Source organism: Eretmochelys imbricata, chromosome 11, assembly GCF_965152235.1.
Source record: "Eretmochelys imbricata isolate rEreImb1 chromosome 11, rEreImb1.hap1, whole genome shotgun sequence".
Taxonomy (NCBI): Eukaryota; Metazoa; Chordata; order Testudines; family Cheloniidae; genus Eretmochelys; species Eretmochelys imbricata.
In genome coordinates this window covers 74,835,432-74,851,374 of record NC_135582.1, presented here as the reverse complement: position 1 = coordinate 74,851,374, position 15,943 = coordinate 74,835,432, and the positions used below count along the sequence as shown (strand labels likewise).

At 42.7% G+C, this 15,943-nt stretch overlaps 1 protein-coding gene across 5 annotated transcripts in view; it reads left to right on the top strand.

The window, feature by feature from the left end:
- Window positions 1-13,698, top strand: part of USP40 (ubiquitin specific peptidase 40) — a 55,828-nt gene extending 42,130 nt beyond the window's left edge. For 2 of the 5 annotated variants that reach the window (XM_077830581.1, XM_077830582.1), the window contains exons 26-32: window positions 1,352-1,446; window positions 2,668-2,786; window positions 3,243-3,308; window positions 3,578-3,788; window positions 6,047-6,142; window positions 6,590-6,684; window positions 12,349-13,698. In XM_077830581.1, coding sequence (XP_077686707.1) covers window positions 1,352-1,446; window positions 2,668-2,786; window positions 3,243-3,308; window positions 3,578-3,788; window positions 6,047-6,142; window positions 6,590-6,684; window positions 12,349-12,457 — 791 coding nt within the window. In that variant the 3' untranslated portion in view covers window positions 12,458-13,698. Of the gene's footprint in view, window positions 1-1,351; window positions 1,447-1,543; window positions 1,585-2,667; window positions 2,907-3,242; window positions 3,309-3,577; window positions 3,789-6,046; window positions 6,143-6,589; window positions 6,685-12,348 lie in introns of those variants that run through there. The other 3 variants (XR_013347572.1, XR_013347573.1, XM_077830583.1) reach the window with 3 other exon arrangements.
- The last annotated feature ends 2,245 nt before the right edge of the window (window positions 13,699-15,943 follow it).

Sequence of the window (15,943 nt, the reverse complement as noted above, 5' to 3'; positions counted from 1 at the left end):
GAGAGGAAAGTGATCAGGAACAGTCAGCATGGATTCAGCAAGGGAAGGTCATGCCTGACTAATCTAATCGCCTTCTATGATGAGATTACTGGTTCTGTGGATGAAGGGAAAGCAGTAGATGTATTGTTTCTTGACTTTAGCAAAGCTTTTGACACAGTCTCCCACAATATTCTTGTCAGCAAGTTAAAGAAGTATGGGCTGGATGAATGCACTATAAGGTGGGTAGAAAGTTGGCTAGATTGTCAGGCTCAACGGGTAGTGATCAATGGCTCCATGTCTAGTTGGCAGCCGGTGTCCAGTGGAGTGCCCCAGGGGTCGGTCTTGGGGCCGGTTTTGTTCAATATCTTCATAAATGATCTGGAGGATGGTGTGGTTTGCACTCTCAGCAAATTTGCGGATGGTACTAAACTGGGAGGAGTGGTAGATACGCTGGAGGGCAGGGATAGGATACAGAGGGACCTAGACAAATTGGAGGATTGGACCAAAAGAAATCTGATGAGGTTCAATAAGGATAAGTGCAGGGTCCTGCACTTAGGACGGAAGAACCCAATGCACAGCTACAGACTAGGGACCGAATGGCTAGGCAGCAGCTCTGCGGAAAAGGACCTGGGGTGACAGTGGACGAGAAGCTGGATATGAGTCAGCAGTGTGCCCTTGTTGCCAAGAAGGCCAATGGCATTTTGGGATGTATAAGTAGGGGCATAGCCAGCAGATCGAGGGACGGGTTCGTCCCCCTCTATTCGACATTGGTGAGGCCTCATCTGGAGTACTGTGTCCAGTTTTGGGCCCAACGCTACAAGAAGGATATGGATAAATTGGAAAGAGTCCAGCGAAGGGCAACAAAACTGATTAGGGGTCTGGAACACATGACTTATGAGGAGAGGCTGAGGGAATTGGAATTGTTTAGTCTGCAGAAGAGAAGAATGAGGGGGGATTTGATAGCTGCTTTCAACTACCTGAGAGGTGGTTCCAGAGAGGATGGTTCTAGACTATTCTCAGTGGTAGAAGAGGACAGGACAAGGAGTAATGGTCTCAAGTTGCAGTGGGGGAGGTTTAGGTTGGATATTAGGAAAAACTTTTTCACTAGGAGGGTGGTGAAACACTGGAATGCATTGCCTATGGAGGTGGTGGAATCTCCTTCCTTAGAAGTTTTTAAGGTCAGGCTTGACAAAGCCCTGGCTGGGATGATTTAATTGGGGATTGGTCCTGCTTTTGAGCAGGGGGTTGGACTAGATGACCTCCTAAGGTCCCTTCCAACCCTGATATTCTATGATTCTATGATTGTATAGAACAATACATGTGGTTATATAATGTCATTTTTCTTTGACTGTATCTACTGATCTCTTTAAAGATTCCCCAACATATGTCCAGTCAGACATCGGGCTTTGTTATGCAGGCAATGTGGAAATCTCTGGAGAAGCTTTTCTGGAGGATCTGAAAATTCAGGTTAGATACTATTCTTTGTATATCACCATGCTACTGTGATTCTGTGAGTGAGCTATATTAATATATATTTTTTATTTCCTTTTCCCCTCATCTCCAGTATGTTCTGATATGGCATTTGCTTATATGCCATGTTCAGTGGTAAGTACCAACAGGCAATATGAGCATGTAGCTCAGACATTTTCCTAGTATCTGTTTCCTGCAGTTGCCATTCTACCTTTTACATGTTCCCAGCTGCTAGCGTCATGCTGCACTTCATCTGAACTTTACCTTTTATGGTTTGCAGGCCTACTTTTATCTTGTTCTTGTAAAAGTGATAAATAAGAGAAACACACACCTCTACAAACACTATCAAAAGAACCACTTTCCATTTCTACATTGTTCCTGTATTAGTTTTTTGTTTCATATGTTGAATTTAATGATTCAATAAATGCTTTTGGTGCTAAGAAGGCCTGGTTATGTCATTTTGGAAGATGTGGATTTGGCCCTGTTGAGTGGAATCTAAGATGCATTTTAGTAATTATTCCTGATGCCTTAACAATTGTAGCAAGCTTTTGGACAAGAAAACATAACTAACTGAATAGATTTTTATAAATTCCACTGCAAAGGGCACATTATTCACCCAACTGGTTGTTCCATTTTCACTGCATGGGGAAGGGTGACTATCATCTTAACTGTGCTCCATATTACATGTCACTTTTAGGTTAGACTGGAACAGCTTGGTTTCAGCCAAACGCTTTTCGTATGGCCGACTAATATGAAAGGCCATGCTGAACATTTACATCCTTTATGCACATCAAAGAAACCAACTCAGAATGGAAACAGCGGTGTGCATTTGATATACCTTTTGCAGAAGAGTAGGGAAAGCTTACTCTGCATCTGGCTGGAGTGATCATGTCTCATCTCATTCACTTTTAAAACCAAAATATAAACGAGTCTGTAAGTGTTTTCAAAGAATCTCAGAAACTATATGTTAAACTGAGGAATGTTGGGGAGGGAGTTCACTCAGATTTGTTTTGGGGCTGAAAAGGAAATCCGCCCCTTGTAGTCCACACCAGACAGTAGTTAAGTGGACAATAGAGTAGAAGTAGATCTGTGTAAATTCATTCTCTATATTTCTAATTGCTTAAATACTGCACAGAGGATCAGTCAAATGGGTTACATTGTGTGGCATTACTACATCTTGGCAACTAAAATTATTGAAGAGATGTTTGGTTTTTTCAGGCCATGACCTTGCCATTCTTCCAGGAGCTCAGTGTCCCATCACCCGAGTTTCTCAGAGCCTGGACATTGGAAAGTAAGCGCCCAGGCAAGCTTTTACGAAACAACCAGCAACAACTCAAGTAGGTTTCTAATTGAACACTCAACCTTCAGTCTGTTGCAACGCTACATGACTGGATTGTGAGATGGATTGGTGGAGAAATATACCAGTTCAGTCAGTATTAACAGAAAACCCATTCCTGGTAATTTCAGTGTTGTGAGTTGAGTAACTGTTATAAATTAGATGTTTTTCATCTGGAATATCATGTTTTTGTTTTTGTTTTTTTATCAGGTTACGTTTATTGGTTATGCTGACTTTTTCTTTAGAATTTTTGAAATGCAGTATGCACCTGATTGGATTTTTTTTTTCCTCGTGTTGCTTTCAAACAGGCTATGACTTTAGTTTCCAACTCAACATAAGATAGTTTTGCCATCCCTTTAAACTGTAACTTGTCAAATTATAACACATGATTTTTAAATATTAAAAAAACAAAACCAAGGTGTAATCTTAATAAAACTCATTTGTCTTTCTTTATTAGTGAATATAAACTGGGAGGCAGAACAGAAATCTGTATTGAGCCTTTACAGAAGGAAGAGAATCTGGGGTAAGTACTACAAATTCCTATTAGTATTTTATTGATGTACGTTACTAGATGAGACTTAATCTAGCAGTTCTTAACTTAAAACTTTCAGTCAGGGTTCCAGCCAGTGCTTTGTTCTAGGATATTTATTTCACACACAGATTATTTTACTTCTTATTTCCCAGCAGAACTATTCCTTAGAAGGAAAAGAATTGATCAGGAATGTGCATGGCTCCTGGAAGCTTGATTCGCAAGAACTTTGTTACCCCTTATTTTATTTTTTCTGATCACAGCCCCAGTGACTTGCTGCTTCGGGTGCAGATGGGCATACCTGGGGAGAGGGATTACTACCACTCTGTGGATTTGGTGTGGGATATCTCCAAAGAATGCACAGCATGGGCACTGAGGCATAGACTTGCTGCTCACTATTCTCTCCCTGTGGAGAAAATCGAAATTGCAAAATACTTCCCTGAGAAGTTTGAGTGGATGACAGTCTCCAGCTGGGTAAGATCTGAAATGACAGAGGAACTAATTTGGGACTGGAATGACAGATGCCAACAATTTTACTTTGTGCAGAGACTGTTAATAAAAAAGTAAAGTAGGAAAGTTTAAATAGTTTTGAACACACATTTCATTCAGTATTACCCATCAGGTGGATTTGGAAGTGAATGGGGTTGGTTATTCTTTAAGGGCTTGATCCAACTCTTACTGATTTCAGTGGACAATAAGACAATATTGACAATAAGAGTTCAGTTACATCCTATGCCAGTAGAACCGGGGTGCCATTTATGAGCCCCCACGCCATTTCATACCTGAGGTCTGCTCACATCGCTCACCCTAACCCCAGACAGAGCTCTTAACTGCAACACAACTTGAGTGTGATATGTGATGAATTCTGTGCTGCTCACAGCTTCCACTTTTGTGGCAAGGAGTTTGTCTATGAACAGAGGCAGGGTGATTAAGATAACAAACAAAAGACTTGTCATTAAGTTAAATTAAGGATCATTAGATGATCCTGAAAGCATTGCCAGGTACTCTAGTTAAAAGATAGGAAACAAAGGGTAGGAATAAATTATGAGAATGGAGAGAAGTAAACAGTGGTGTCTTCCAGGGGTGTCTACTGGGACCAGTACTGTTCGACATATTCATAAATGATCTGGAAAAAGGGATAAACAGTGAGGTGGCAAAATTTGCAGGTGATACAAAGTTACTCAAGATAGTTAAGTCCAAAGCTGACTGCAAAGAGTTACAAAGGGATCTCACAAAACTGGGTGACTGGGCAACACAACGGCAGATGAAATTCAGTGGTGACAAATGCAAAGTAATGCACATTGCAAAGTATAATCCCAACTACATATACAAGATGATGGAATCTAAATTAGCTGTTACCTGTCAAGAAAGAGATCTTGGAGTCATTGTGGATAGTTCTCCTGAAAACATCTGCTCAATGTGCAATGGTAATAAAAAAAAAGTTAACAGAATGTAGGGAATCATTAGGAAAGGGATAGATAAGAAGACAGAAAATATCATATTACTTCTATATAAATCCATAGTACGCCCACATCTTGAAGACTGCGGGCAGATTTGGTCACTCCATCTCAAAAAAGATATATTGGATTTGGAAAAGGTACAGAAACTGGCAACAGAAACGATTAGGGGTACGGAATGGCTTCCTTATTAGGAGAGATTAATAAGACTGGTTTCAGAGTAGCAGCTGTGTTAGTCTGTATCAGCAAAAAGAACAGGAGTACTTGTGGCTCCTTAGAGACTAACAAATTTATTAGTGCATAAGCTTTCGTGGGCTACAGCCCGTTTCATTGGCTGCATAGAATGGAACATATAATAAGAATATATTATTATTATAAGAATATATATATACACACACACAGAGAAGGTGGAAGTTACCATACAAATTGTAAGATGCTAATTAATTAAGATGAGCTATTATCAACAGGAGAAAAAAACTTTTGTAGTGATAATCAAGATGGCCCATTTAGACAGTTGACAAGAAGGTGTGAGGATACTTAACATGGGGAAATAGATTCAATATACTGAACTTCCACCTTCTTTGTATGTGTATATGTATATCTTCTTACTATATGTTCCATTCTATGCATCCGATGAAGTGCGCTGTAGCCCACAAAAGCTTATGCTCTAATAAATTTGTTAGTCTCTACGGTGCCACAAGTACTCCTGGTTTTTTTTGTAGTTAACTGATTATAAATGCAGTGTAATCTAGACCTCCTTTGTTGGAGGGATGTGGGAAATTTAAAGTATGTGTGTGGAGAAGAGGAAGGATAAGTGGGAAACCTCATGGTGAATGAGGGTACGGGGACCTCTGGAGGAAAACTTGTTGACATAGGTACATATGCAATTCTAAGAATAAATAAGACTCTTCAGTTGCTGAAGAGCAGCTGCCCCCAGGAATTTTATACCTTAGAAGGTTCAGAGGGGTAGCCATGTTAGTCTGGATCTGTAAAAGCGGCAAAGAGTCCTGTGGCACCTTATAGACTAACAGACGTATTGAAGCATGAGCTTTCATGGGTGAATACCCACTTCGTCGGATGACATGCATCCGACGAAGTGGGTTTTCACCCACGAAAGCTCATTCTCCAATACATCTGTTAGTCTGTAAGGTGCCACAGGACTCTTTGCCGCTCATACCTTAGAAGGTGAAACCAACAAAAATCAGTTTAAGAATCTCTGAAATCTCTAGGCTTAGGACATGTGAACACTTTTTTTGATACTTTGGCTTTATTCAGACCCAGCAAATTTCAAAGAGGAAACGGAAGAAAAAACAGGAGAGTTTGCAGTCAGCACCGTTTCACCTGAAAGATGGAGACATTATCGGTGTAAAGGTAAACTTAAGAATTAACACAATTGTGAAAATAGCTGGGATTTAACAGCCAGTTGTATTAATGAACAAGCACGTAGCTTCAACAGTAATAATATCCACTGTGTCCTGATTTCTGCCTCATTCTTCTGTATTCCTTTGCATGGGTATGACAGAGACTGCATATAAACATCTGTCACAACTTTGTGTGAGAGTGGGGACAGGGCACTGTTCCTGTTGCTGCCTCTCCTAATGCTCGTTACCAGCCTAATGGAAGAGTGCGTAGGGTACTGTGGGGATCCCACCACCCTGTATTATTTCAGATTCAGTAACCCAGGTGGTTTGGTGCAAAGATTGTAAGTTTTAAAAAAAATGTTCAATCAAATGAACTATATTAAACTACTAAGAGGCTGATATAATATATTATGAGAACTAAAAATAAACTAATGCACTCAATACCTTCTGGCAACAGAATCTCCTACTTGAGGATGGTAAGGACTTCAGTACTGTGAGAGATGATATTGGAAAGGAGACGCAGAGGCAGCTTGCAATGGAAAAAAAGAAAAGGTATTTATTACAGTATTTTTGTGTTCTCAGATATGTAAAGGGGTTTACCAGCTTTCACAGATTTTTAGTGCTTTGATATTTTGTCTGAGGCAGAAGATGTAACTAAGGATAGTCAACGCCTAGTAACAGTCGTCAGTCCTGACAGGACCAAAGGAGGTGCATTGAATAAAAGTAATTCAAAAACTTCTTGTTTTTAATACTATGTCTGCACCATGAACCCATTCAACATGTGGGGCTTCAGTTTTTCTTCGAGTGATGGTCCCTGGTGTATTCCACTGAGGGTAATGTGCATGTGCCCAGAGCTTTTCAAAGTAGTAGTGTCTGCTGGTCCGTGCATGTGCCCCTGCATTGCCCCGTGGATTCACCTGAGGTGATAAAGGGCAGGGTGAACCGACCGCATCTTTAGTTCCTTTTCACTACCGTATGGTCCAAGTTGGAGCTTCAGCTGTCCTCTCATCCTTGGTGATGCATTTTCCAAACTTTTCTCAAAAAAATGTTTCTATTCTTTATGTAGTCAGGATTTTGTTGTTTTATGTAGTACTTTTCTTGTTTTTGAAAGTCTTCAAGTCTCCAAACTCAGAACGTTGCCTTGGTGGTTCCCCGCCAAAAAATTCCCTGCCTCCAGCAACCCGCCTCTGAGTACTGGAGTATGACAGAGAGGCCAGGATTCCTGCCCTTCTTTGTTCTCCCCCAACGATGAACACCAGCACTGTCTGTAGTGCTTGGGGGAAGCCCACACTATGTTCAGATATAGCATCTGTCTCTCCTTCCCTGCCCATACACGGGAAGGCAGAGCCCTCCACTTTAAGAAGTACCTCCTGGAGGTCACCATCAGGCCATAGTCAGACCCGGGCCGGGGAATCCTCCCTCCCCTCCATACATCACCCTGAACACTCCAAGAGTACACCTCCTGCCACGGAACCCCAGACTGGCTCCACCAGTACCAGTGCTATGCACCCATGCCAGAGTCGAGCCATGAGTCACTGACGCACGCACATAAACATGGCAGTAGCTCTTCCTCCAGGTCTAAGAAAGGTGCTCTGCTGTCCATGAGCTCTGGCCAAGAAGGGGCACCATGCTCCAAGACCCACAAGAGTGACAAAAGCCTGCATTGCTCGCCAGATCCACCGGTCCTGGTTATGGATCAGCACACCCGGGCACCAGCTCCACCGGCATCCAGTGAATGCCGGTCTTGGAACCAGTGAATCTTACTGGCCCTGGTTCTGTCCATCTATCGGGTGCGGTTGACTCAAAGGAGACTTGCAACCACTCCCGGGCCTCATGAACTGTTGACAATGGGAGACATGCACTCTCTGCGTGCCCCAGTATTCTCTCCTCCTAAGAGGGGCCCATCTCCGTACACAATATTCCACCTTTTGGCTGTGTTCATACGACACTCTTGGGTCCGTCCGCACCACCATTGATGCAGGACTCCAATTCCTCCATGGAGTCTGATGGCCCAGACATTACATATGGCCCGCCACTTCCGTAATGAAGACATGACTATCAGAAGGTCCCATGGCAATACCCTCCCTTACCTTAACCCAGGAGCCTCTGGTATCTCTGGACTACACAGCTGTAACAGTATGGCCAGAATCAACCAGGCTGGCCATATTGGCGCTCATGGCCCTAATATTTGCCTTCAGAACTGTCCCATTCAATACAGGAGGACTCTCCCATATCACCAACCTGTTCTTCGCTAAGTAGATGCTCAGAACCAGGATTAGATGATGCCCTGATCAGCCGTACTGGCAGATCCAGAGGAAGTCCCTCAACATCCCTGGATTGAGACTGTGTTGTCAATCTCCCCCTCTCCCCCAGCCAGCTACCATCAATTTCAAGAGCCTACTACATAGGATAGCTCATGCCCTTGAAATACCGTGGGAAGAGATGCAGGACAAGCAGTGCCACCTATTAGACATTTTTCATACTTCGATACTGGCCAGAGTGGCCCTACTGAGCAATGAGGACATTCTGCAACCTATACCCACTGTGTGGCAGACCCTGGCCATGTGTGCCTCCAACTGCGAAAGGGGCGGACAAAAGGTACTGTGTCCCACCCAAAGAGTGCGAGTCCCTGTTCTCTCTTCCTCTGCCCAACTCCCTGGTGATTCAGGCTCCTATGCAGCTTGCTATACAACAGCACCCACGCTCCACCCCAACTGACCAAGAGGGCAAGAGACTGGACCTTCTCTTCAGCCAACCTCCAGTTCTGGATCTCGAACCTTCTGGTGCTAATGGCCATATACGAGTTCTTACACTATGGACAGATGGTAAAATCCACAGATAAGCTACCAGGATCGTTTTGAATTCCAAGCTAGTTTAGAGCAGGGGTCTCCAAACTCAATTTACCTTGAGCCAGTGCCAGTCCTCAAATCCTCCCAGCAGGCCAATAATGTCACTCATGCTGCCCAGAACCCACCCCTCAAAACTCCACCCCCCTCCCCCCCCCACGTGCCTAAGACTCTGGGAAGCAGTTTGGGTGGGGGGGGAGAGTCACAGAATCCATGACTTCTGCAATCTCCGTGAAAGAGTCGCAGGCTTAGTCATGAGGAGCGAATCCTGTTTACACTCCTCAGGTGGGCTTCAGCAGGGGAAGTGGGGCAGTGGGGCGGGGCCTCAGGTGGAAGGGACAGGCAGGGACAGGGACTAGCTTCCCTGAGCCCACGGTTCACCTGCTGCCCATGACGTTTTGACTTATAACTGCCCCATGAGTCTTCACAAAGGTTTTTCTCTATGGTAGCGGGTCACCTCCAGCAACAAGGAGTCCTTGTCTTTCTGTACCTAGATGACTGGCTGCTGGTGTCACAGTCCAGAAAAGAAGCTCAGGAATTGACATCCCAACTTGTTTTACTCTTCCCTAAGAATGAGCATCAATGTAGAAAAATTTACTTTGCTCTATATACAATTCCTAGAATTCATAGGAGCGTGCATCAATGCAGCCTCCACACATGCCTATATGCCAAAAGACAGGTTCCAGCGCTTACTGGACCTGATCATCTTTGGTGACTTCAGTCCCTCTGTCTCAGCCAGAACTTGCCTTTCCCTCCTCGCTAACATTGTAGCGTGTATGTAGATCACACCCTTTGCTCATCTATACCTCCGCTATCTACAACTCTGGCTACAATCTACTCCCCCATGTGCCCATACATGGACATCCCTCTCACCATTCCACCGGAAGTCATCTGTTCCCTTTAGTGGTGGACAAACCCACTCCAGGTTTGCTCCAGGATACCTTTCCTCCTGTCTTCACCGAGTGTTTACAATTATAACGGATGCATCATCCGAGGGCTGGGGCACCCACATGAGAGATCGTATGACACAAGGCACTTGGATTGCCCAAGAAGCCAGGATGCACATCAACATTCTCAAACTACGAGCAGTATGCAAGGCATGCCACATATTCTTAACAGCTGTCTGTTCTCATCATGTCCTGGCCATGTCTGACAACACCACTGCAGTTTACTACATAAACAAGCAAGGTGGCACATGGTCCCCAGCACTGTATGCGGAAGTGGTACGCCTCTGGAAATGGTGCATGTCATATCATATACTCCTGGCTGCAGCCTACCTTGCAGGAACCCAGAATGTGATTGCCAATACTCTCAGCAGAAACTTTGCAACCAACCGCAAATGGGTGCTGCACAATGCAGTTCATGGATGTTTTCAGCTTCTGGGGAACTCTGACCAGAGACTCTTTGCATCTCACACCAACACCAGTTGCTCCAGGGGAGGTCTTGGTACCCACTTGTATAGGGAACGCACTGATCGTTGACTAGTTGGACTGGAACAACAGTCTTCCCTCCACTGCCACTCCTACCACTCATTTTTCGCCAACTCAGACGGGAGAGGGCGACAGTCATCCTGCTTGCCCCATATTGGCTTTGTCAGTTCTGGTTCCCTCTTCTTCTCTGCATGTCAAAGCATCCCACGCTCCCACTACCAGTGTTCCCCAAGTTACTTATTCAACACGATGGCAAACTCAGACACCCTGATCCAAGGGCACTCCACCTGACAGCTTGGTTTTTTGGATGGACGCCTCTGCTAGCACAAGGCTGCTTGCCAACAGTCCGTGATATCCTCTCCAATAGCAGAAAGGATCGCCTTGTGGAGTCCTATCAGGCCAAGTGGTCTCATTTCGTTGCCTGGGCCCAATATAGAGGTCATGCCCCCGAAGTCCTGGGCATCCCTGTGCTATTGAACTACCTTCTGTCTCTAAAGGCCTCGGGGCTTGCCCTCAGCACCATCAAAGTGCACGTTGCAATCATTAGTGTCTTCCAGCCTCCTGTGGAAAGGCATTCCATCTTCACCCACCCCTTGTTTGCCAGATCTTGGAAGCCCCGCCCCTCTTTGAACCTCTGGCCTAGCTGTCTTTCTCTTCTCTCTAAGAAAGTAACCTTCCTAGTTGCGATTACTTCTGCAAGGAGGGTTGGTGAACTGGGGCCTATGATGGCAGATCCCCCATTCACCACATTCCATAAGAACAAGGTCTCCTTATGCACCTACATCCCAAGTTTCTACCAAAGATGGTTTCCTGCTTCCACCTCAATCAACCTATACACCTACCCACTTTCTTTCCCAAACCACATACCTCAGATGAGGAATGGCAGCTTCATTCCCTCAATTTTGGTAGGGCTCTGGCCTTTTACCTGCGAAGAACCAAACCATTCCAGAAGTCTTCCAGATTGTTTGTTGCTGGAGCAGAGAGAACTAAAGGGCAGGCCATCTCCATCCAGAGAACCTTGAAGTGAGTCTCAGGATTCATTACGCTCTGCTATCAACTATCAGGATAGTCCCCACAAGGTGGATCCGGACCCGTTACACAATAGCACAGGCATCGTCTATGGCCACGGTCCAGGACGTACCCCTTGCGGACCTATGTAAGGCAACCAGGTGGAGTTCGGTACACATCTTTTCATTATGCGCTAGTGCATGATTCTGTGATTGATACCGTGTTCGATGCAGCAGTCCGCCCCTTCATGGTTCCGTCCTCTTCCTGGCACCCTCCTTGAAACTAGGTACTGCTTGTTAATCACCCTCTGTGGAATACAATAGGGGCCATCACTTGAAGAAGAAAGGGAGGTTTCTTACCTGTAACTGGAGGTTCTTCAAGATGTGTGGCCACTAGCTGTATTCCAATCCCAGCCTCCTTCCCCTCTGCTGTGGATATGGTAGGTAGAGAAGGAACTAAAGATGTGGTCGATCTGCCCCATCCTTTATCGCCTCGGGCGAAATCACGAGGTAATGCAGGGGCGCGTGCACAGACCAACAGACATTGCCACTTTGAAAAAATCCAGTTCTAGGTGCATGGTATGTATGCATTACCCTCAGTGGAATACAGATAGGGACCACACATCTTGACGAATCTCGTGTTACATGTAAGTAACCTTCCCTTCTCCCCTAGCTTGCATTTTGTGTGTCCATTCTGATTTTGTAGCATGTTTCACCCACTTTGCACAGGTTGACCTCCCAAGATACAGAGCAATGGAAAAATCAGCCCTTTGTTCATCTGGGGCACACTTAAATACACAATTAGCAAGTGTCAGAGTGCAGTGTCATCTTTGTCAAAGTAGTAATCAGGTTCCAAATTGATTTACAACTTCCTAGAAGTACACTATTAGCACTACAGCTGAATGCTAATATCACCATGTGATTTTCTTATAGCCGACAAGCACAGCGTTTACAGAACGATGTTTTCTCTGAGGGGAAGGTAGCTACTAAGCATCGTAAACCGGAAGTGGCTCTTTCCATCAATGTGGGAATCTTCAGATAGCATTGGACAGGTGATTTGCTGAGTGACCCTTGCCAATGATGTACTGAATTAGAATGGAGTACCTCAACTGGACCGGCAGAGGGATGCTCTTCTCAGAAGTGTCCTGAGTCTCTGCTGAGACAACTGGCTATAGGATTCAGGACAGCTCTGGATTTCCTGTAATCTATATTGGTGAAGTGCTTTAGCATTCCTTTATCAATGTGGAACTTACTCTCAGGCTAGATAAATGCACTTTATCAATGAGAAAATGGATGACTATATTACATAATCTTTCAGTGACTATTTTGTAATAATCATATGTATTTTTCTCTGACATTGCTATCCTATACCATCACTACAAAACTATTTTTTCATGCAGGCATGTAACTTCTAAAAGGAATTGTTTGACTCTTTTGACTTCTGAAATCTTAGGTTCTGTTCACATGCCTGGTTGATAAATCTGAGCTTTGACAGTTTAAATCAAAATTGGGTTCATGCTCCCCCCTCTCTCTCTGCAGCCATTTTGTTGATAAATATAATTTCTGCAGCACTAGTAATTCTAGCAGTAGCCCAACAGCAAACTGCTAATAGTTTTCCATCTGAGCCCTGCAGAAGTGACTGATTTAAACAGTGTATGTGACATTTCAGTACTTGCCTTCTCTGTTACGTTAAATCTTTCCATTGTGCAGCAAGTCCAAACTCTACTCCTTGCCATATAATGAAGCTCTCTCTGTTCATCAGGAACATGAGCAGAAACTGATTTCAGCATTTCCTTAATCTCTAGAACAAATACACTAAGCTGGCCAAAGTAAGAAGCAAATGGGTTCAAAATCTATAAAACTCTGGAGAGCTGTGTCTGTAAAATAGAAATATATAGTCACTGTGCTGGTTTTCTTCTCTAGATGCCTCATCCTTTTTCATTATAGACTAAGTTATTAAAAAGTTGAGGAGAGAAAGAGAGTATTTGATGGAATACTGAATTTTTTTTTACTCAGGAAAAGGTTATTGTGTTTATTTTAAATTAAATGGACCTTTGTAATTTTGCTTGACTGACTTGATAGCCCTCAATAGGTTAAAAGAAAAAAAAAAAAGGCAAAAAAAGGTTTCCCCTCTGGGTGTTGTACAGCTGGGAATACATCCCCAATAATACAAGGGGTATGTACAACCGAAACAGGATACGTGGTTGCTTCTAATACCAGCTAAACACTGTGCTGTCCAAGGCTGTTGTGGGTTATGGTAAATAAAACATACACTGCATTATTGTCAGTAGTTCTTGCTCGATGATGAGACTACACTTTTCTACCACTGTGTGGGGTAACTGGGATCATTACAGTTAATTAATTCTCAGTATCTTTATGTCAAATATTTTTCAGTGCTTACAATTACTAAACTCTTTTTTTATATGTTCCCTTATAGTACATGCATCATCATTTGATTTGCCGTCAGGTTCAGTGGTTTCTTCATTTGGTGTTGATACACTGAATTAACCAAACACTGGAGCATATATCGTTCGTAATAAACTGTACTTTTTTTTAAACATATCTGTGATGATAGGCCGAGAATAGGATATATAAATTAAAAATAACCACATATCCTTAACTGAGCTACAATGAAGTGTTCATCACGTGCTACAAGTTTGCCTCTCTCTGTTAGAAGGCTGGGAAAATTAATTATCTGATCAGATACACTACAAAACCTTGCACTCATGGCTGGAAAAGCCCCTGTAAACTATTGAAAGGAAGTGTTCAAACAATTTCTGAAAAAGAAAGTTAAATGTTTTCATTATAATTCAACTACTGCTGCCAAAGTGACTGGATACAATACCTGTATTGATTTAGAGTATGCTACTAAATCTTGTATCGTTTATTTTGTAAGTATAGTAATCTTAGTAGTAGAAGACCTCATTATGGTGACTATTAAAACTTTGGGAGAGAAGTGGGAAAATCCTGCTGTTAAGGTGAGCAGAATTCTTCTGTTTTGGACAGAGTTTGAGTAACTGAGTCCCCTGCCTTCAGGCTCTGATTCAGCCAAACACTTCAGCATATGCTTAACTTTCAGCATGTGAACAGTCCGGACTCACTGTGGCTGCATATGTGCTTTAAATTAAGTAGGTGCTTAAGTCCTTTCTTGAATTGGGGCATTAGTCGGGGGGAGGAAGGGGATATTTTAATCTTAAATAAAGAGTAGAACCAAATAATTAGAGCCAAGTGCAGTTGAATTATGTAATGCTAGATTTATGGAAGGATTCTCTCCTAAGACTTGGCAGAGGTCAGCAAAGTTGTCTCCCTCAAACTGACCTTGTTTTCCAAAGCCTTTTTCATTTTACATACGTTAAGCCACATATTTTTCAGAAGACACTTCACATAATGAGTACCAAGATTAAAATTTTGATAAATAAGGAAAGAATTTGTGTGCTTGCAAGCTATTTCATTACATTATATTTAATTTGCTGACATTTTTATTACTCTGTTCCTATGTTGGACAGTTCTACTATCCTTTCTCTTTCCACCTTCCTTTAATAAGTGAAGTTTATACTTTTCAGAAGACATGAAGCTCAGAGAAATTTAGATATAGATTAAGTACTTAAGGGGGTGTTGTAATATGTGCCTTTATTGAAGTGTAGTGTACCAATGACTGCACTGGACCAATACTGGGTTATTGTTTTTAATGCTGGCTTGAAAGACTTTAAGAGAAGTCATTGTGGATCAGCCCACAACAAGGATTTTTGTTAAAGGGGAAAATACCTTTTTAAAATTGAGTTTTCATGATTCCACAGTTTTACAGTTATGTTCCAATGTGAGGAGAAGCGTTGCTCCTTATTTCCCAAGTATGCTTCAGAAACTGAATAAAGAATTGTTTGTTTATTTTTTATAGATAGATAGATAGATATTAAACAAACAAATGTTTCACTCATGCTCTTTGTACCATAGCATACATTTTAGATTGGTTACCAAACCACCAGAATAATACTAATGAACATGGAGAAAAAATAAATGAATGACTATCCAAAATGTCTGAAACACTCAGCTATTTTAAAATTTATTTTCAACAAGTAAAATAAATAGCTTGGATGAATAGGAGGTGAGATTCTGTGAAAAGAACTATTCATTTTGCTAGTTTTCATAATGCTCCAAGATGTGTATCTAGGCCTGACTATTTTATATTCATCCCAATTTTCAAACAGACTTACTTCCTAGTACAGCAGTCTGATCCACACTGGCAGATCTGGGTGGAGCTCCATTGGCTTCTCTCCATTGAGTTTTCCTAGGCATGTTCCATTGCATGACTGAGGCTTTGTGTATACTGATAACTGAAACTGTTTGAAAACGAGTATTTGTGGCACCTTAGAGACTAACAAATTTATTTGAGCGTAAGCTTTCGTGAGCTACAGCTCACTTCATCGGATGCATTCAGACTGCTGTAGCTCACGAAAGCTTATGCTCAAATAAATTTGTTAGTCTCTAAGGTGCCACAAGTACTCCTTTTCTTTTTGCGAATACAGACTAA